At 40.9% G+C, this 22831-nt stretch overlaps 1 protein-coding gene across 1 annotated transcript in view; it reads right to left on the reverse strand.

The window, feature by feature from the left end:
- tubgcp3 (tubulin, gamma complex associated protein 3) overlaps positions 1-22831 on the reverse strand; it is a 41350-nt gene that overhangs the window by 9853 nt on the left and 8666 nt on the right. Inside the window, exons 6-18 of the mRNA XM_053676253.1 lie at positions 21577-21746; positions 18667-18779; positions 13078-13203; positions 11074-11142; positions 10858-10990; positions 10519-10685; positions 9093-9203; positions 7174-7282; positions 3356-3545; positions 2820-2955; positions 2290-2358; positions 1911-2046; positions 1524-1612 (exon numbers count right to left, since the gene is read on the reverse strand). Of these exons, the coding sequence (XP_053532228.1) occupies positions 1524-1612; positions 1911-2046; positions 2290-2358; positions 2820-2955; positions 3356-3545; positions 7174-7282; positions 9093-9203; positions 10519-10685; positions 10858-10990; positions 11074-11142; positions 13078-13203; positions 18667-18779; positions 21577-21746 (1618 nt within the window). The remainder of the gene's footprint in view (positions 1-1523; positions 1613-1910; positions 2047-2289; positions 2359-2819; positions 2956-3355; positions 3546-7173; positions 7283-9092; positions 9204-10518; positions 10686-10857; positions 10991-11073; positions 11143-13077; positions 13204-18666; positions 18780-21576; positions 21747-22831) is intronic.

Raw genomic sequence — 22831 nt, forward strand, 5'->3', positions numbered from 1 at the left:
GAGAGAGAGAGACATAGAGCGAGAGAGAGACAGAGCGAGAGAGAGAGAGACATAGAGCGAGCGAGAGAGAGACAGAGCGAGAGAGAGAGAGACATAGAGCGAGAGAGAGACATAGAGCGAGAGAGAGACATAGAGCGAGAGAGAGACATAGAGCGAGAGAGAGAGACATAGAGCGAGAGAGAGACAGAGCGAGAGAGAGAGACATAGAGCGAGAGAGACATAGAGCGAGAGAGAGAGAGAGACATAGAGCGAGAGAGAGAGAGACATAGAGCGAGAGAGAGAGAGACATAGAGCGAGAGAGAGAGAGACATAGAGCGAGAGAGAGAGAGACATAGAGCGAGAGAGAGAGAGACATAGAGCGAGAGAGAGACAGAGCGAGAGAGAGACATAGAGCGAGAGAGAGAGAGACATAGAGCGAGAGAGAGAGAGACATAGAGCGAGAGAGAGAGAGACATAGAGCGAGAGAGAGAGAGACATAGAGCGAGAGAGAGACAGAGCGAGAGAGAGAGAGACATGGAGCGAGAGAGAGACAGAGCGAGAGAGAGACATAGAGCGAGAGAGAGAGAGAGAGAGAGACATAGAGCGAGAGAGAGAGAGACATAGAGCGAGAGAGAGACAGAGTGAGAGAGAGAGAGACATGGAGCGAGAGAGAGAGAGACATAGAGCGAGAGAGAGACAGAGCGAGAGAGAGAGAGACATGGAGCGAGAGAGAGACAGAGCGAGAGAGAGACATAGAGCGAGAGAGAGAGAGAGAGAGAGACATAGAGCGAGAGAGAGAGAGACATAGAGCGAGAGAGAGACAGAGTGAGAGAGAGAGAGACATGGAGCGAGAGAGAGAGAGACATAGAGCGAGAGAGAGACAGAGCGAGAGAGAGAGAGACATGGAGCGAGAGAGAGACAGAGCGAGAGAGAGAGAGACAGAGCGAGAGAGAGACAGAGCGAGAGAGAGAGAGACAGAGCGAGAGAGAGACATAGAGCGAGAGAGAGAGAGACAGAGCGAGAGAGAGACATAGAGCGAGAGAGAGAGAGACAGAGCGAGAGAGAGACATAGAGCGAGAGAGAGAGAGACAGAGCGAGAGAGAGAGAGACAGAGCGAGAGAGAGAGAGAGAGAGAGACATAGAGCGAGAGAGAGAGAGACATGGAGCGAGAGAGAGAGAGACATGGAGCGAGAGAGAGACAGAGCGAGAGAGAGAGAGACATGGAGCGAGAGAGAGAGAGAGAGACATAGAGCGAGAGAGAGACATAGAGCGAGAGAGAGACATAGAGAGAGAGAGAGACATAGAGCGAGGGGAAGAGAGAGAGACATAGAGCGAGGGGGAGAGAGAGAGACAGAGCGAGGGGGAGAGAGAGACATAGAGCGAGAGAGAGACATAGAGCGAGAGAGAGACAGAGCGAGGGAGAGAGACATAGAGCGAGGGAGAGAGACATAGAGCGAGGGAGAGAGACATAGAGCGAGGGAGAGAGACATAGAGCGAGGGAGAGAGACATAGAGCGAGAGAGAGAGACATAGAGCGAGACTTGCTTCGAATGTGATGTAGTACTGCATCTGGTGGATGAAATGAACCATCTCTGAGGCCAAGATGTGACACTGATGCAGCACTCCGGACAGCTCTGTGAACGAACGAACACACACACACACACACACACACACACACACACACACACACACACACAGGTTATAGTAGGAGCTTATTGTGTAGACACACACACAAACACACACAAGGACAAAAAAAAGTCTGAATTGTCAGTTTTGCCAATGGGAACTGCCTGTGTTCCTCAAATAACGCCAGAATCTTAAACATTAAATCAAATGTGAATTTAAAAAATAAATATTTCCTTGGAAAATGTAAAGCTATTATGGAAGCTGTTCTGACAGCCTTGGTGTGTATCACTGCGCTACAACGCTCACCAGGCATGCTCTTCAGCAGCTTGGCGTTGCACATCTGGCTCTTCCAGATGTCAGTCAGGATATACTCCATCCGCTTGGCTCTCCACAGGAAGTTGAATACCCGCAAGTAGTGGCTCATACAGTCGCGAGTGAACACCTGGCACACGGCACGCACATAAAGACACGGCGGCACGCACAGTGCCCGATATAGCCATCAGTTTCCGTCAGCAACAGAAAAATAAACATGTGAGTAACACGCTGAAGGGCAGACTGTTTATTCTCCACTACACCGATGAAGATGATCTTGATGATCATACTGATGAACAATAATGACAATAACATTCCTGAAGTATGGCTCGGTACATCTTTTTAAGCAGTCAGAGGAAATGTAGCTTGTTACCGTGGCGATAGGTCCGTCAACGTGATAGTCCAGGCTGAAAACGTCCCAACCCGTGTCACCTGGAGACACCTGAAACAGGAAATAAAGTAGAAGAGGATGGTGATGAACATAGGAACAGAACGAATACACAAGAGGTGGAGGAGGTGAAGTTAGGAAAGGAAGGGAAGTAAAAAAGGAAGGAAAGGAAGCAAGAGAAGGAGGGAAAGGAAGGAAGGGAGGAATAGGAGAACAGGAAGGAAAGGCAGGAAGAAAAAAATGAAAGGGAGACAAAGACAGGAAAGAAGAAAAGGAAGGGAGGGAGTGGAAGGAAGGAAGGAGGAAGGAAAGGAAGAACGGGAAGGGGGGAAAAGGAAGGAAAGGAAGGGAGGAATAGGAGAACAGGAAGGAAACAATGGGAGATAAGGAAGGGAGGGAATGGGAAGATGGGGAGGAGGGGAAGGAGGAAGGGAGGGAAAAGAAAAAGGAAGGAAGGGAAGAATGCTGCATGTGTGAGTGAGACATTAACAGAAGAAGCGGTGTAGAAACGAGACCTCCAGTAGCCGCACGTCCAGCCTCTTCAGGATGTCGGGACTGTCGAACTGCGCATTAGTCGCTCGCACCGCCGTCTCCAGTATTCCGGTCAGGTTGTGCTGGTACAGCGTGGTGGCGGCGCGGGCCAGCTCCGGCCTGGGACACACACACACACACCGCCACATTAGGAGAAAACTGGCTGTGTTCATAAGTCTGCACTCTTATCTTTTTCTGGCCAAGCTTTTCATCTCTCGACCGGACGTGCTTCTCGCTTAATGCAGAGGAAGCGTTAGAGCTCAGTGCCAGATGTACGTTATCTAAAGTGAAGTGCTGAGGGCCAAATTACACATCCTACAGCATGCAGCTTTAACAAGGCACAGTGGAGAGTGTAAGAAATGCAGCCTGGGCAACATGTAGATTGTTTAAAGCAAAAACAGATCCTGAGAGCGAATTTAAATGTTTGATCATTTAGAGGAAAAACACTTAGCCTACATAATAAGGGAGAAAAGTGTGTCATGCGTGTGCGCGCATTGTGCACGTGAGTGTGTGTGCTCACTTCAGCAGGTCCATCAGATGTCTGATGAAGTCTCCCTGGCCCAGCAGCAGGTATCTCCTCATGGCCTGCAGGTGCTCGAGCAGTTGGTAGTTCTTATTCAGCACGTCCAGGAGGTACTTACTGGTATCGAAGTAGGCGGCGTCGATCTTACTCTGAAACGCCCCCTCCAGATCCGTGAACAGCTCAGCCGCTGAGAGAAAAAACAACAGCAACAACAAAAAGAGGATAAGAAAAAGAGAAGCTCTTTTACTGAATCATCAGCTGTAAAACCACATTCAGCTGTTTTCTTTACCTTCTCCACTAACTTTACTGTCTTAAAGCCGTTTAGACTCGAAATATATCACGTATTCCCCACACCGCAGCATGACATAATGATAATAATAATGATAATGAGTCTTTATTGATCTACTTTTCTTCGCATACCCCAGCATGCCAGGAAGTTGGGGTCAGAGTGCAGGGTCATCCATGATACAGCGCCCCTGGAGCAGACAGGGTTAAGGGCCTTGCTCAAGGGCCCAACGGTGGTTAGCTTGGCAGCGCCGGGGCTTGAACCCCGGACCTTCCGATCAGTAACCCATCACATCCCCGTACACAACTGGCCCAAATCTGTCGTCATAGCTACAGTAACCGTGACAGTAATCCCTATAGGAATGTTCTAGTGAATTAATAATGGTACTGAATTCATAAAAATGTCATAAAAAAACCACCAAACAGCAAGTAGGCCACAGTAACTGTGGATCAACAACCACCAGCCAACATCGGAATATCAGCCTGCTCTATGTACTTAATAATAAATGAGTTAGAAAGAAAGAAAGAAAGAGTGTAATAGCAATAATTCATAATAATAATATTTATTATTATTATAAATAGTATACCGCTAAAGTCAAATACCAACCAGGAGCTCTCCCAACACCCATACTCTCCTTCACAACCTTTTCCTCTCTTCTCTGTCCCCCTCCTCCCCTTTCCCCTCTCACTGCAGAGGACTTCGCCACTTCCATTTTCCAATCAGGAACCAGTTCTCCACCCCAGACCCCCAGAAACAGGCTCCTCCTCCATGTACCTCTCAACTGTCCTCCTTCTCCCGTCTCTCAGAGACTGATGACTCAAAACTTCTCCTCTGTAGCCGTCCTTCACCCTGTCCTTTACACCCTATCCCTTCTCACCTTCTTCAGTTCATCTCTCCCACGCTACATCCTGCTGATGACAACTGCAGACCCGTCTCCCTCCTCCCTCGTCTGTCCAAAACCTTTGAAAGAACTTGTTTTAATCAACTCTCCATGTTTCTCGCACAGAACAACTTCCTAGACACCAAGCAGTCTGGCTTCAAAAGCAGACACTCCACAGAGACTGCTCTGCTTTCAGTCACTGAAGCCTTACGACTAGCAAGATCAACCTCAAGATCATCTCTTCTCATACTGCTCGACCTCACTGTGTATCACCAGAGCCGCCTGTCAACTCTCTCCAGTCGAGGCATCACCGGAACGGCTCTGCACTGGGTGGCAGATCCTTCAAGGGAGGGGTATCTGAAACTCAGCAACCTACAACTGGGATTCCCCAGGGGTCAGTTCTGGGTCCACTGCTCTTTTCTATTTACACAACATCTCTGGGGCCTGTGATTGAGTCGCATGGCTTCTCATATCACTGCTATGCTGGTCTATTTTTCCTTCCAGCCTGAAGATCCATCCGTCTCAGCACGCATCTCTGCCTGCCTGCCTGCCTGACATCTCGGACAGGATGAGGAAACACTACCATAAGCTCAGCTTTGCAAAAACGGAGCTTCTCGTCATTTCTGCCTGCTCCTTAAAATCAACCCCAACCTCACCGTACAGCTTGGCCCAACCACACTAAAGCAAACCAGGACAGCCAAGAACCCTTTGGTGACTTTCGATGACCACTTGAACTTTACAGACCGCATTTCAACAACTGCACGGTCCTGAAGGTTCATTTTGTATAACATCAAGAAAATCAGACCCTATCTCACCGAACAGGCTACACAGTTACTAGTCCAAGCTCTTGTTATCTCAAAACTGGACTGGCAGCAGCAGGTCTTGTTTTCAACCACCCCAAAAGAACCCTCCACTGGCTTCCTGCATCCACCCACATCAAATTCAGGGCCTTGATGACCACATACAGACCTTGTCTGGAACAGCATCTCCCTACCTTCCTACCTCAACACTCTCCTTGAGGTTTATGTTCCCTCACGCAACCTGCGATCAGTTACCAACGCCTTATAGAGCCTACTAAGTGAGGCATGAGGTCCCTTTCCAGAACCTTCAAACTGACTGTCCCTCAGTGGTGGTATGAACTTCCAACCTCAATCCAGACTCAGTCACTCTCTTCAAAAAACGGCTAAAGACTCACCTCTTCCGTGAACGCTTACCTAACCCCAACTAGTCCCAAATAAATAAATAAAATCCTGCACTTATTACATCCTGCACTCTTACACCTCTACTCTGCGCACTTCTCTAGAACTCAATTATAAATCTTGTATGGTATTTGTACTTGTATTTGTTCTCTACTTGTATTTGTTCTCTGCTTTATATATCGCTTTGCTTGTATTTCCTCATTTGTAAGTCGCTTTGGACAAAAGCCTCTGCTAAATGAATAAATGTAAATGTAAATAAATGAAATAAATTAATAAAAACAAATCGGGGGAAAAAACTAAGTGGAAATTTTTACAACTAGGTGAATTACAAAATAGAAAATGGAAAGAATGAAAGCAAAAAAAAAAAAGCATGAAAAAGACAAAATTAAAACAAAAAATACAAAGAAAGAAAGAAGTGAAAAGAAAAGAATAAAAAAAAACAATTTGGTGGAAAAAAACAAAGTAAAAAATTGAAACAGCAAAAGTAACAGAAATATAGAGGAAAATGGAAAGAAAAAGCAGAAACACACCTAGCTAATTAAATAAAGAATATGTAAAGAATGAAGGCAAAAGAAATGAAGAGCGAAAAAGAAAAAAAAGAAAAAAAAGACAAAAAGAAAGAAAGACAGAAATAAAAAAAAAAGGAAGTAAAAAGAAAGGAATAACTGAAATAAATAAATAAATGAAAAATGTATTTTAAAAAATGATTGCGAGGAAAAAAAAGTGAAAAATTTTGCAAAAAATGAATAAACAGCAAAAATAACATTATAAAAAGAAATTGAAAAGAAAAGGGAAAGAAAGTAAAAACAACTAGGCGATTTCAAAGCTAGAAAATGGAAAGAATGAAAGCAAAAGAAAGCAAGCATGAATATGGCACAACTAAAGAAAGAAAGAACAAGGGCACGACTAGTAGACAGACAAAAGGAAATGGAACAAATGAAAGCAAGTCAAAAGAAAAACAACAGAGAGAGAGACAGAAAGAAAGAAAGAAAAATTAATAAACAAATAAAGAAAAAAGATATGTATCCTTTGTATGTTAGTCTGATTGTACTTTATACAGTGAGAAAATAAATGCCATTATAGCGAGAGATGGGAATTAGGAAGGAAAGAAAAAGTAAAAGAGAGAGCGAGCGAGCGAGCGAGCGAGAGCATGAGCACATATGGAAAGAAAACTCTGGAAACACACACAGTCACGGGTGAAGCCACGAAGTGCATTAACTCATCTGTGCTAAATTTAGCTAGCGTCGATCCACACGTTAAACACAGCCGGTCCGAAACTCCACTCTCCCCCTCCAGATCAATCCCTCTCTCCCCATTTCCATCCATCACCTCACCCCATCTCCCCCGCTCTCATCTTATTAGCTCTCTGCTATCTCCACAGTCTTCCAGCAGCAGCATTTTATCAAGGACAAATGCTCCTATTCTCAGAGACATTAGCGTGTGCTTTTACCGTCTTTGGGTGAGTCGGCAGATTTGGAGGCAGGTGGGATTTTTCCAGGCGGCGTCCTGTCATGGCACACCTGATGCAGGAAATTAATGGATTTGCCGATGAGCAGGACCTGGTGTGATATTGGAGATGAGATTAGGGACTGAACAAGCCACCGGAGACAAAAAGAGTCACTGAACAAAAGACGGATATGAGAAGAGAGTTTAGAATTTCAGATTTTATTTCCTGTCATTTATATGTAGATGAGTTAAATGACATAAAACATAGCACATTTTGTATCAGACCACTCAATTCATAGGCAAGTAAAAAATACTGGAACATGTGACTAACGGGTGTCTCTTATTATCAGGGGTGTCCTGTTAGACTGATCGTTTAAACAATAAATAGCTCTGAACATTTGTTGTTAAAAAAGGATAAACCAGCATGAGGATCAGAGAGCTGTCTATGAGAGAAATGTTCACCATTTTGAAGCAGAGAAAAGAGGGAAAATCTATCAGAGGCATTGACAATACAACAATTTGGAATGTCCTGAAAAAGAAAGAAACCACTGGTATATTGAACAACAGGCACCGAATGGTGTCAAGGAAAACAACAACATTGGAATACAAACATTGTGAGAGCTGGGAAGAAAAACCTAAAAGCTTTGACTAGGCCATTCCATAACCCTCCATTTCTTCTTTATGAGCCATTCCATGGTGGATCTGCTAGTGTGCTTAGGATCATTATCCTGTTGAAAACTCCACTTTCGGTTCAACTTCAACTTTTAGTCAAATGGCTTCACATTATCTTCAAGCACGCTTTCAAACGATGCAGAATTCATAGTTGAATCAATGAATACAAGCTGTCCAGTCCCTGAGGCAGTGAAACAACCCCAAAATATAACATTTCCACCACCGTGCTTCACAGTTGGTATGAGGTGCTTCTCCTAAAAGCTGTCTTTGGTCTGCTGTTACTATGGACAAACAATTCTATCTTTGATTCGTCTGTCCAGAGCACATAATTCCAAAAGACCTGGTCTTGCAAAGGCTTTTTCCTGACATTTTTCCTCTCAGGTCAAATTTGTACAGTCTCTCTCTGATTGTAGAAGCATGCACTTTGACACAAACAGTTTAATAGCAGATCCTGTGGTGAAATACTGGGGTTCTTGGAGACGTCTTTTAGCATCAGATGGTCTGCTCTTGGACTGTATTTGCTGGGGCGGCCGGTCCTGGACAAACTGGCAGTCATTTGAATTCTGAGCCATTTGTAGATGATTTTCCTTACAGTGGAGTGATGTATTTCAAATCATTTGGAGATCTTTTTAAATCCCTTTCCAGACTCATAGGCATCCACAACCTTTTTTCTGAAGCCCTTACAGAACTCTTTAGGTCTTGGCATGATGACACCACACCCCTCAATAGCAAAGGGAACACCAGACACTAGATATGAGAGCGGTATATATAAGACAGGTTCCACCTGCACTCCCTAAGCAGCTTCTAATCACTGACACCCAATCTTCAACACCAATTTCTAATTTTATGGATTTGAAGGTGTGATAAATGTCGGGGTGTACTTACTTTTTCCATGTGACTGATCTGTTGCAATTACTACAAAATGTCAATTTTATGTGTCATTTGATAAGAGTGTATCAACTTTATTAATAGGCACCGTTCCAAAGAGGATCAAATGTTTGCTTGTCCAAATATGTCAAAAAAGCCAACAATTTCCATGGGGTGTACTTTATTTTTTCCACATGAATGTAGCATGTTAAAAGTGTGTGTGTGTGTGTGTGTGTGAGAGAGAGAGAGAGAGAGAGAGAGAGAGAGAGAGAGAGAGAGAGAGAGAGAGAGAGAGAGAGATGTGCAGGACGATGGAGGTTGTGTTGAAATGCTGTAAGGGTGTGTGTAGTGGATGTGTGTTGTATTGGAAATAAGGAGCGTTACCTTCCTGGCCTGATCCATGGTTATGAAGGAGGGAATCATTGACTTCCTCAGAGAGTATTTATCGTGCCACAATCTGTCTGTCTTTACTGTTGGATCAGATGCCACAAAGAACTACACACACACACACACACACACACACACACACACACACACACACACACACACACACACAGTGAATAGCTTAAACCTGCGACTGAAATTATACACACACAAAAAAAACAATAATACACACTATTGTTATCATGATTATTATTATTATTATTATTATTATTATTATTATTATTATTATTATTATTAGTAGTAGTAGTAGTAGTAGTATTAATAGAACTAGCTCATAGCACATGCTTCCTCCTCACGTTCTTGCACAATATGTATCTGCCTTGTTTACAAGTATGTTTACACTTGTTTACATTTTTTGTATAGGTACAAGTCACCCCCCCTCCCAAAAAAAACATTCCCCCAACAGATTTTGGTTTTCACTCTTTATTTTGTACTGTGCTATATCATTGTATCCATGATTATCTGTGAATGAATGTCTTTCACCCCTACTGTAGTTTCCCTCAGGATCAATAAAGTTTCTATGTACACGCTATTTCTGCAACATTCATGCAACTCACTACTAACAAATCCGAACAATGTGTCCCATCACAGCACAAGTCAGTGCTACTGAAAGGACTGCCTGCCTTTACAAACCCAGTTACAAAGACAGAGAGCGAGAGAAAGAGAGGGAAGGAGACCGCAAGCTTGCAAGCCGTACATCAGGCACACGGTACATCTTCATAATGTCTTGACATTCAAACGCTCTGCAATAAGAATAATGATCACGGGCTAAACTAAGAGCTCGTAAAGCTTGTAAAGCGCTCTGGCAGAGTGCTCCATCAGCAGATTGGCTCCTGCCATATCTCCACCCTCCGACCAATCACCTGCCTGCAACACCACCAATTATGTCAGCATTGTGATGAACGAGACAATACGAGACAAAAAGAGAGCGAGAGAGAGAGCGAGCGAGTGAGCGAGAGAGAGAGAAGGGTCGCTCGTACAGTGTGATGTGATATACAATTAACGATGCGCATGAAGGAGCCGAGTGTGTGTCTGTACAGGGGGTGCAAAATCAAAATAAAAACAAGGGAAGGAAGAAAGCAAGTGAGATGAAGAAAGAACAGAAAATACAATGCATTAGTGCTGTAGTGTGTGTCCTCATTCAGCTGTTTGCGTGTGTGTGTCGCTGCTCTGCTCTGTGTATGACATAACTATGACGGTCTGAGGTAATAGAACAGGTCTCTGTCCCTGAATGGCCTAGTGTGCATAAAAAGGAAAACATTCATTTCCTTTATGCAGCTTTCTATAGATAAACATCCTGCACTTTGAGATCTACATAAGAGGAAAGTGGGATAGATCGGGGATGAGGAAATGTCAACTTTCTGACCTCATGGTATGTGTCCTCGAGCTCTCCGTCGTAGATCCAGCGGTACAGGAAGTTGAGAATGGGGTGTGATACCAGGCTGAGGATGTGCTGGACCAGCGCTCTCATGTGAGGGTCGCCGGTCTTACCGTACGCGTGCACGGCGGAGGCCAGCTCCCCTCCCTTACGGCCTGATAGAGATAGAAGGATAAAATATATAATAAGCATTCTTTTTCAGATCAGCGGAATAGCTCATTATGCTAATATTCTAAAACAAGGCAAAGTTAGCATGATTGCACTCGAACAGCTTGCATTTGTAATTAGCAATTCTGCAACACTCTGCAGGGAGCGCTCTGAGCTGACCTTGGCAGTAGTCGACAAGCGCGGCGAGGGTCTTGAGGCGAATTTTAGGGTCGTATGTCCACACGAGGAGTCTTCTTAGTGTGAGTGTGCTCTCCAATTCAACATTAACTCCCTGGTCATCCTCTAACTGCAGCTACACACACACCTCAAAGTGTCAATATTCTGAAATGTCCTGTGTGCTTGTTGAAGTGTGTTTGGACCTGCTAGTTATTGTACCTGTGAATGCAGTACTGACAGCAGCCTGTAATACTCCTTCAGCTCCTGGTGTAGAGAGGCACAGAAACTCTGACAGAGACAAAAAAAAAAAAAAAAAAAAATGAGAGAAAAGTTTTATTTTCATCAGTGAGTAAAAGTCTAGCTGGGTAATTCCAGCCTGCTAACTCTTATATACAGTGGCAAAGATGGATAATGGAAAAAAATGCCACAAATACAGTTTAGATTCAAATGAGAGAGTGATTGGCTTTATTAGAGGTAGCTAGCTAACAGCTTCCATCCGTGAGGAAGGATGGAAGGAAGGAGAAATTGAAAGGAATAAAATGAAAAACGAAGGTAGAAAGACACAAAGAGACTAAAAAGACAGAACAAACAAACAAATACAAAGAAAAATCAGAAATAGACAGACAAACAGAATAATCAGGGAAAAAACAGACAGAAATTGAAAAAAAAGAAAGAAAAAAAAAGCAGACAAAAAGCAAACAGACAAAAAACTGAAACAGACCAAGACACAAACACAAGCAGAAACAGACAAAAAAAAAAAACGCTGACAAAAATAAAAACATTAAAAACCGTACACGGACAAAACCAGACAAAAGACAAAACAAACATGGACAAAAAAAACAGACCAAAAAACAGACAAAACAAACGGACAAAACCAAACACAGACAAAAAACAAAAACACATGGACAGAACCAAACATGGACAAAAAACAGACAGACAAAACAAACGTGGACAAAAAAACAGACAAAACAACATGGACATGGAGATAGAGGTGTATGGAAAAGGGGAAAAACAGATAAATGCACCAGTCGTCTGTAACCAACACACTACATTAATACACTGCTACAAATTACAATCAGTGAATGTTGTTTTACTTCATGCCTCACACACATTCATTTCTTATATTCCCTTAAAGTTAAGAAGTTAAAGCAGCAGAACGACTGTCCGAATCGGGTATTAAAGGGAATGTTAGACACTGTGGGTTACAAGGGTTTCTCCCATCCTGCATGAGTGAGCTCCGGTGTGATCTCGCCCCACATCCTGTGCCACTGCCTTAGAGGATGTCCTGTTTTTATACAGCTGGACATACTCAGAAATGCACTTTACCTCCTTTTAGAGATCACACATCCTTTTAGAGAGGTGACATTCAAGGGCTCTCAAGGACTTTTAAAGCACCAATTTAACATTTTCAGGGTTTACCCAAGAGCACAGTGCCTCTTTTTTCCAGCCAGCCTGGATTAAATACCGATTTTGGATGTGATCAGTTACGTGGATGTTGTCTTTGCACACACTCGTCCCGTTACTTATAATGAAAAAAACCCCCTAAATTCCCAATTCCTAAAACCTAAAAAAACACACTTCAGGATTTTCAAGCGCTTTGCTCAAACCTTTTAAGTAGATTCGATGCATACTTTTACATATGTTTGAGTATATGTAGAATATGAACAATATGTAGTTTTGAGGTTTTGATACCTAAACATTTCAGACATCATGCAACAAGTTAGATATGAGATAATTATAAATCAATATTTAAAAAACAACAACAACAACAAAAAAAACTTAAGCATCTAATTATGAAAAGGACGGAAAAGAATTGGTACAGAAATCAATTTTAACGCCCACTAAAGCAAAACATCCATTAAAGTTTTATTATTATTACGGGATTCTCACAAAAATAATACTCGCATTTAAAAAAAAACAAACACTTCCATCACTTTGTTCAAACTCAAATTTTTAGTGATGCAAACTTTTTGAGTAGCATCTATATTTATAACAGTGTAATACTTGAAGACTTTCCCATTGCACACATGTATCACAATATTGAGTTTTTGCTAACAAAGTTCTAATAAAACGTTCCTGATGTAGTACGAAATATTTTAATCTTAGAATTTTTTTTTTTATTCAAGATTTATTTTAAAAGTATTTAACAAAGAAATGGAAAGGAAAATGTGGTGTGATGAGAAACGGCCATTTTTTTTCAGAACTGTGACATCACCCACATACCTGCCCGACCAATCCGAAGGCTCGATCCAAACTTCGTGAGTCTGTGTACTTCCGGACTTTGTTATGAAGCCAGCCGAGCTCCGCTAGCCGGCTACTGGTGTCTCGCAAAGACTTACACATTGGAACCTTGAGGGGAAAAAAAACAAAACAAACGTAATATAGTCTATACGTACCTTCTTTTACTTTAGACCAATGTACAATTTAGTACAATCAATGGCTACTTTGATTTGAATTAAGAGTTGTATTACATAAAAGAAACCGCATCTTTACCGAGGACTGACATGAAGTATAGACGTGATTGATAGTCAAGGAGTGTGAAAATAACAGTGCGTCCATGCTGTTTACTCCACATTTAATACTAGAGTACTTTTGATACACAAGTACAAAGAATATCAGAAACATAAAACCTTCTACTTAAGTAGATTTGAACTTTTACATGAGTCATTTCCCTGTAAACATTTGTCTATTTCTTGTTAGCTACAATTTTTATGTACTTTACAACAGTGACAGCAAGTTTTTCTATTAACAAATTAGACTTTACAATCTATTCGCACCACTCCAGTAACCTGATGATGCCTTTTCAACTTATGTAATTGCCAAACACAAATTTTTTTTATTACCATCATTAAACTAGAAGATTAAATTACAGATTAAATCATTCTCACGAAGTTTATGCGGTTGCAGAAATGAAAGAAAATCACACAAACTCTACAATATTTCGGGGAGCTTGCAACTGTTCAAAATTACTGCAGGTTTTCCACAGATTTGGGGCAAAACGAGTCATGTTAGGTTAGGGTTCAACTTTATTGTCATTGTCAGAGTACAAGTACAGAGGCAATGAAATGCAGTTAGCATCCAACCAGTTGTGCAAATAGTAAATAAGCTAAATGAAATAAATAAGGTTATGGTGCGATAAGATAACAGCGTAACCGTCAAAGCCCTCTTCGATTCACGCTAGTCGAACATGAGTACAGCTAAAAGGTTTCATTTACCAACAAACATCGCTGTGAAGACCGTGCAAAACAACTTTGTGCGACTGCAATTTTGCCAATTCAAGTTGTTTTTCCAGACAAAAAAAAAAACCTATGCAAATTGCATCGCAAATTTTTTAAAAAGCCGCAGTGAAATCAAGCATGTTTGTCTGCAACAATTACAAAATAACTCCACAAAATCCTGTACGAAAGGATTAGACTATATATGCAGGTCTCTGTGCTATTACAAGTGTTGGTCTATATATAAATCTAGAGGTACTGGCTCACGGGAAGTCAGACTTTAATGACTAACTCCACACACATCCATCTTCTCTTTATACAGATGTATACACTCATGAACATGAGGGGAAATAATAATAATTCTTCAGAAGGAATTATAAGTAGACAATTACTGTTGTTCACTGAATTTTCTCTTCTGCACTTACAGATGTTTTAAAATTCCTAAAAATAAATAAATAAATAAAAAAACACATGAATGAAAACCACATGATGCAGTGTAGCTATAATTACAGTTCCAAAGCTACAAACAGTAATTCACATCGGGTCCACCTGCAATGCGCATGCAAGTGCAGTAACCTGACTGTGACGCCACGTCTTTGTCCTTGTCCTGTGGTTACAGATTGTAGCCGGTCCAACATCACACATTTAGCACGCAAAAGACTCGATTTTCTTTTGCCCTTTATCACAATATTGATCAAAATAGTTCCTTTGAATCGCAGCCAAAAAAAAAAAATTCAAAACCATTTAACCTTTTAACCATTAAAAAAAATCCATTTGGTATTAAAAGGGCATTTGCACAGAAAGTCCCTGCAGGTACATGACGCAAACCAACATTTTCTAACAGCAGCACAAAAAGGCCTGAACAAGCAGCATTTGATGATATTTACACACTGCTTTTGCAAGATTAAATTGTTAAAAACTGATGGAGAACCAGCAAAACTTTACAGTCCCAATCACTGCAAAAATGTACACCACATGGTGTTCTACAAAACATTTACACCACCAAGCACCGTTCTACAAAACATTACACCACCAAGCACCGTTCTACAAAACATTACACCACCAAGCACCGTTCTACAAAACATTTACACCACCAAGCACTGTTCTACAAAACATTACACCACCAAGCACTGTTCTACAAAACATTTACACCACCAAGCACTGTTCTACAAAACATTACACCACCAAGCACTGTTCTACAAAACATTTACACCACCAAGCACTGTTCTACAAAACATTACACCACCAAGCACTGTTCTACAAAACATTACACCACCAAGCACTGTTCTACAAAACATTTACACCACCAAGCACTGTTCTACAAAACATTACACCACCAAGCACTGTTCTACAAAACATTACACCACCAAGCACCGTTCTACAAAACATTACACCACCAAGCACCGTTCTACAAAACATTTACACCACCAAGCACCGTTCTACAAAACATTTACACCACCAAGCACCGTTCTACAAAACATTTACACCACCAAGCACCGTTCTACAAAACATTACACCACCAAGCACTGTTCTACAAAACATTTACACCACCAAGCACTGTTCTACAAAACATTTACACCACCAAGCACCGTTCTACAAAACATTTACACCACCAAGCACCGTTCTACAAAACATTTACACCACCAAGCACCGTTCTACAAAACATTTACACCACCAAGCACTGTTCTACAAAACATTACACCACCAAGCACCGTTCTACAAAACATTACACCACCAAGCACTGTTCTACAAAACATTACACCACCAAGCACTGTTCTACAAAACATTACACCACCAAGCACCGTTCTACAAAACATTTACACCACCAAGCACTGTTCTACAAAACATTACACCACCAAGCACTGTTCTACAAAACATTACACCACCAAGCACTGTTCTACAAAACATTACACCACCAAGCACTGTTCTACAAAACATTTACACCACCAAGCACTGTTCTACAAAACATTACACCACCAAGCACTGTTCTACAAAACATTTACACCAAGCACTGTTCTACAAAACATTACACCACCAAGCACCGTTCTACAAAACATTTACACCACCAAGCACTGTTCTACAAAACATTACACCACCAAGCACTGTTCTACAAAACATTTACACCACCAAGCACCGTTCTACAAAACATTACACCACCAAGCACTGTTCTACAAAACATTACACCACCAAGCACTGTTCTACAAAACATTACACCACCAAGCACTGTTCTACAAAACATTACACCACCAAGCACTGTTCTACAAAACATTTACACCACCAAGCACCGTTCTACAAAACATTACACCACCAAGCACCGTTCTACAAAACATTTACACCACCAAGCACTGTTCTACAAAACATTACACCACCAAGCACTGTTCTACAAAACATTACACCACCAAGCACTGTTCTACAAAACATTTACACCACCAAGCACCGTTCTACAAAACATTTACACCACCAAGCACTGTTCTACAAAACATTACACCACCAAGCACTGTTCTACAAAACATTTACACCACCAAGCACCGTTCTACAAAACATTACACCACCAAGCACTGTTCTACAAAACATTTACACCACCAAGCACTGTTCTACAAAACATTTACACCACCAAGCACCGTTCTACAAAACATTTACACCACCAAGCACCGTTCTACAAAACATTTACACCACCAAGCACCGTTCTACAAAACATTTACACCACCAAGCACCGTTCTACAAAACATTTACACCACCAAGCACTGTTCTACAAAACATTACACCACCAAGCACTGTTCTACAAAACATTACACCACCAAGCACTGTTCTACAAAACATTTACACCAAGCACTGTTCTACAAAACATTACACCACCAAGCACTGTTCTACAAAACATTACACCACCAAGCACTGTTCTACAAAACATTTACACCACCAAGCACCGTTCTACAAAACATTTACACCACCAGTGTTCTTCAAATCTGTACACCACCAATCACTCATCAAAACTTTCTAGCACCAAACACTGTTCTATAAAACTTTACACCATCAAATGCTGATGTGCAAAAATTTACAGCACCAATAGTTTGACAAAACCTTATACCACCAAAAATGTTTCAAGAAATGTTTACACTACCGATGCTAATATGCAATACTTTACAACACCAACCACTGTTCTACAAAACACTCTTCTAAAAACTTTACACCACTAAACACTGTTCTACTAAATTGTATGATATCCAATACTGTTAGGCAAGACATTATACCAAACACCTTTCTTTAAAACATGTTATCACCACACACTTTTCTACAAAATGTAACACTACAAAAGAGTGTTAGAGAAACACCACCAGTATTCTACAAAGCTTTACACCACCTAACCCCAATCAACAAAACTTTACACTACCAAACACTATTTAACAAAATCTTACACCATCAAATGCTGTTCAACCAAACACTGAAAATTTAGACTAACAAATACTATATGAGAAAACTTCACATGAAACACTGTTCAGTAAAACTTTACACCATCAAATGTTACACTTTACACCACCTGACCCTGACAAAACTTGACAGCACCGAATGCTGTTTATACCATATAAAAACTTTACACTGTCTAGGTTTATTTAAGTAGGGCAAAGCTGTCATGTTTGGAAGACCTGATGAATATATGGCACTTTAAAAATTCATTCCTTTCACATGAGCAGATAAGTTGACCTTGACCGTGGATCTGGGATAGAGTTTCTGTTGTATGGGGATGACTGGGAGAGAAACCAATATTTAAATTTTTTAAAGCTTGCTCAAGGTTACAATAGGACAAGAGTGTCTCAACCAATCAGAGTACAGCTTGGTAATTATTGTGGGGAAAACTCCATAGCACAGTTTCAGCTGCTTTGTAGTTCTTCATTTAAGTACCCACAGGCGGGATGACGCATTAATAACATACAGTTTCATACGTGAAGCAATCAAAAACTACATTTGGCTACAATACTACTAAACTACAATTCGAACCAGGATGTTCAACAGGTCGAGCTTCCATAATTAACAAACAAAACAGAGTGGTTTTGAGCTGTGATGGAGAAATGCAAAAAGACAAGATGGTCTGTATTTTTCCACAAAACTAAAGATCATCACGATACTGCTGTAAATAATGAAAGGTATGCTGTATATACCAGCCTCAAACTTTTCATCCTGTTTGACAAAAGGACATTGCAGAGCTAAAAACATAATATATTATATGTGTAACGTAACAATATATACATTACATGTATAAACATAATATAATTTTAAGTATGTACTATTAAGTATGTATTTTAAGTATATACTCTATTTTTAAACTGTTTATGTACAAGTGTACATATGGATAAGGACCAGTTAGAACCAATTGGCCGTGTCTTGGTCCAAATCTGTGGTAATTTTGAGAAATTTCAGTCTGTCTCCTTGATTTTGCATTAATTACTGCGATCGCAAAATCCTAGAGGGACTGATTAGGCATATAAAATAGTGGTATAAATTTTAGTTTTGGCTAAGCTATAGCTATAAAGCAGTAGCAAGAAAAAAAAATTATAATCGCCCGAACACAACAACATTCACGGATCAACGGTAATGAATTCACCTTTGAATCGATTTTGTAGCAGTTCTCTGGAGTGCACATCTTAATGAATTTGCCGTCAATTCCCTGGAACACGTAAAGGATGTCTCGCACCAGGGCGGCCTCACTGATTTCAGCTGAGAGTGAAAGATTTAGAGTGGGAGTGAGAGAGAGAGTGAGAGAGAGTCACAAATCAAGCCATAAAGGTCACACTCGTATATCTATCCAAAGTAGAGAGGGACAGTGTCCCGGGGCTGACTGAACTGAAGGCAGGACTTTCCTTCTGAGAAAATCAGAAATTAACACCTTATATAACATTTTTTTTTTAAGAACCCTAGCTAAGAACAAACTGTACCTAGCATGACACAGGGCTGCGACCTACACTAATGTGAGCTTAAGATTTAACATGCAAAGAAAACAACTTGACCTTCCATTAGTGTTTAGTGCAAAGTATTTAATCAATTCGACACCATTCTACATTCCACCTCTAATGAATACTAGAGGTTGTGTTTCACAGATCTACACAGAATGACGATTACCATACGCACTATTCATTATACACACACAGGAAAGAGAGAAATCCTTATATCAGTGTGATAATACGTGCAGAAATATCATTTGAAATACGAAATTGTAAAATTAAAAATGTGTAATAGTCTTTTTTTTTTTTTTTTGAAAATACATAATTATAATAAAAAACATAATTGTTTAATGTGTATTATGTAGCAGAGAAAATCTATTTGGGAAATTGCGTGAAGGGTTGGGGTGCTCGTTTGTGTTTAAATGGGACTCCTGTCAGTCATTTTATAGACAATCTGCCAACGCCCTTTCACTCAGCCCCCTCGGTCTGGTCATAAATAAAGAAAAAAACACGGCTGAAACCGATAAGCACCCAGCGCAGCCAGAAAAACGGTAACGACAATAAATGCAGAATAAACACTGGCACAACTTTTTAAAGATGGAGAAATTTCTTTTTGCGAAGTAGTTAAAGCTGGATGCTGAATTTGCGACATTGCTCCTGGACAGCTCCTGAAAGTCTGGCTTTACAAAACAAACCAAGTAAATACTTAGAGATCCAGGTAAGGCAACTACCTGCAATCGACCTCACAATTAGGACAAGCAAATATTAGATCATCTTTGATACAGTGCCTATTAATGAAGTTGATGTACTTGAACAAAACCACAAGGGAATTAGCTTTTTTTTTTTCCACCAGGCTTCCTTTCAGTTGCAAGATGTTTGAGGGTTTTCTTGCATGTACAGTCCGTTTCACATCCCCCCACAACATTTCAATGGGAATCAAATCCGAGCTTTGACTAGGCCATTCCATAACCCTCCATTTCTTCTTTATGAGCCATTCCATGGTGGATCTGCTAGTGTGCTTAGGATCATTATCCTGTTGAAAACTCCACTTTTGGTTCAACTCCAACTTTTGGACAGATGGCTTCACATTACCTTCAAGCGCTTTTTGATATGATGCAGAATTCATAGTTTAATCAATGAATACAAGCTGTCCAGTCCCTGAGGCAGCGAAGCAACCCCAAACCATAACATTTCCACCACCGTGCTTCACAGTTGGTATGAGGTGCTTCTCCTGAAAAGCTGTCTTTGGTCTGTGTCAAACATGTCTGCTGTTACTGTGGCCAAACAATTCTATCTTTGATTCGTCTGTCCAGAGCACATAATTCCAAAAGACCTGGTCTTTGCCTATATGCTCACTGGCAAACTGTAGTCTTGCAAAGGCTTTTCCCTGGCACGCCTCACATGCAGGTCAAATTTTACAATCGCTTTCTGATTGTAGAAGCATGCACTTTGACACCAACAGTTGCAAGATTTACTAGCAGATCCTGTGATGAACTGTTGGTGTTCTTGGAGACGTCTTTTAGCATCAGACGGTCTGCTCTTGGACTGTATTTGATGGGGCGGCCGGTCCTGGACAAACTGGCAGTCATTTGAAATCTGAGCCATTTGTAGATGATTTTCCTTACAGTGGAGTGATGTATTTCAAATCATTTGGAGATCTTTTTAAATCCCTTTCCAGACTCATAGGCATCCACAACCTTTTTTCTGAAGCCCTTACAGAACTCTTTAGGTCTTGGCATGATGACACCACACCCCTCAATAGCAAAGGAAACACCAGACACTAGATATGAGAGCGGTATATATAAGACAGGTTCCACCTGCACTCCCTAAGCAGCTTCTAATCACTGACACCCAATCTTCAACACCAATTTCTAATTTTATGGATGTGAAGTTGTAATAAATGTAGGGGTTTACTTACTTAAAAAAATTTTTTGTTGTTAATTCAAATTACTAATTAGTAATTCAAAATTACTACAAAATGTCAATTTTATGTCATTTGGTAGAGTGTATCACCTTTATTATTAATAGGCACTGTTTCAAAGAGGATCCAAATATGTCAAAAAAAGCCAACAATTTCCATGGGGTGTACTTATTTTTTCACATGACTGTATATCTAAATAATGAAGTAAGGCAATGCTCTAAATAAATAAATATTTAAATAGCCAACCTCATCTCTTGAAAGTGATGTCATGCTGAAATCAGACCTTGCTATTGCTAACTCTAACTGAACTCTGCTAGATCATGGGGCGGAGCTCTGTCAGGACTGGGGGCGGGCTCAAAGGGTAAAAAGATTGTTCTAATGTTGTAGAAGTTCACCTACTCAAACGCTAGAGATCCAATGTTGACAAATTTAGATTAATCTTGCCTAACGCCTTTAAATACAAAGATGCGTCAATCGATATTTAAAATAAATAAATAAATAAATAACTTCAACATTACAATCCAAGCTAAACTACTCATAACCCAAAATCACACCCAAATCATAAACACCATTCACATCACCAAGACCTGTACATGCACACTTGCATGATTCTGCTACATCGTAATCGGGTTGCCATAGTGACCGTACTCACCACTGGTGTCACCGTCCCGTCTCTGTCTGTGAGGGAGTCTGGAGGCAGGACTGGAGGTAGGGCCAGGGGTGGGGCCTGTCGTGGGTCGGGGGTTCAGTGGAGCGGCCCCGGTGATTGGGAGAGCCCAAGCCAGACGAGTGCCACGTGCAGGATCGGCTACAGCTTGGGGGCTAACACACACAAACACACACACACACAAAAACACAGAGTAATGATTTATGATCCAAATTAGAAGACTATCTCTAATGATTAAAAAAAAACAGGCAATTACACAGTGCTGATTGTGCAAAAGTACCCATTAGTCAGAGGGACGTCTGAATGACTAATCAAGTAACTGTCTCATGGAAGCTGTGTTTAATTAGGCAGACTTTGGGTGGCGTCCAACTGAAGGGTCTGCTGCAGAACATAGCACAGGTTTTTTAATTAAATTAATACCGATTCCCTTGAACTGCTATCTTAATAAGTTATGAAACAGTGGTTCTGCACTATTACACTTTTAAATGAACAATCTGTGCTTTTCGAAACGGTTTTAAATTAATTCCATGCACAAAGAGGCATAAACAATCGTTATTATTCTGAACCAAATCCACTTCACACACACACACAAACAATTAAATCTACAGAAAGCAGGTTTTGGTAATGTCGCCCTCTCTGGTAGATAAATGCCATTGCGAGCAAACGGCAGAAGAACATTTTGTAACGCGAGTTGTGCTACATCGTTCTACAACAACGGGACGAATAAATTTCTCAGGTTGTGTGCGGCAAGTAATACACATTCAACGGGAACTCGAGGACCCCGTCCCAAACTGCATCATGAGAACTAAATAGGTTGGCTAAATAATACAGACACTGCTGAACTACTGACATTCAACCTGGAAGGTATAATTTCATCTGCCACCTTGATAAATACGTTACTGCACACATCTAGGAGGTTGTCACAGTAACCAAGTGAAAGCACAAAACCTCTCTTCCTTTTAAAACAAGAACTTGTCTTTTAGCTAACTTGCCAATGTCAGCCATTTAGCTCACAAATTTTGGCTGCTTTGTTGCGATTCTGGCGAAAAAAAAAAAAAAATTAATTTGCGATTTAAAATAAACCGCAGTCTCAATCGCCTGGTCTGGTGACCTGTATTCATTCTGCCAGAGCAGAACACAACACAAAGTCTACAGCGCAAGCTTACAAACTGTCCACGGGTCTCCGTCTGTCTTTGAGACTAGTTGTTATTATTATTATTAGTAGTAGTAGTAGTAGTAA

Source organism: Ictalurus punctatus, chromosome 26, assembly GCF_001660625.3.
Source record: "Ictalurus punctatus breed USDA103 chromosome 26, Coco_2.0, whole genome shotgun sequence".
Taxonomy (NCBI): Eukaryota; Metazoa; Chordata; class Actinopteri; order Siluriformes; family Ictaluridae; genus Ictalurus; species Ictalurus punctatus.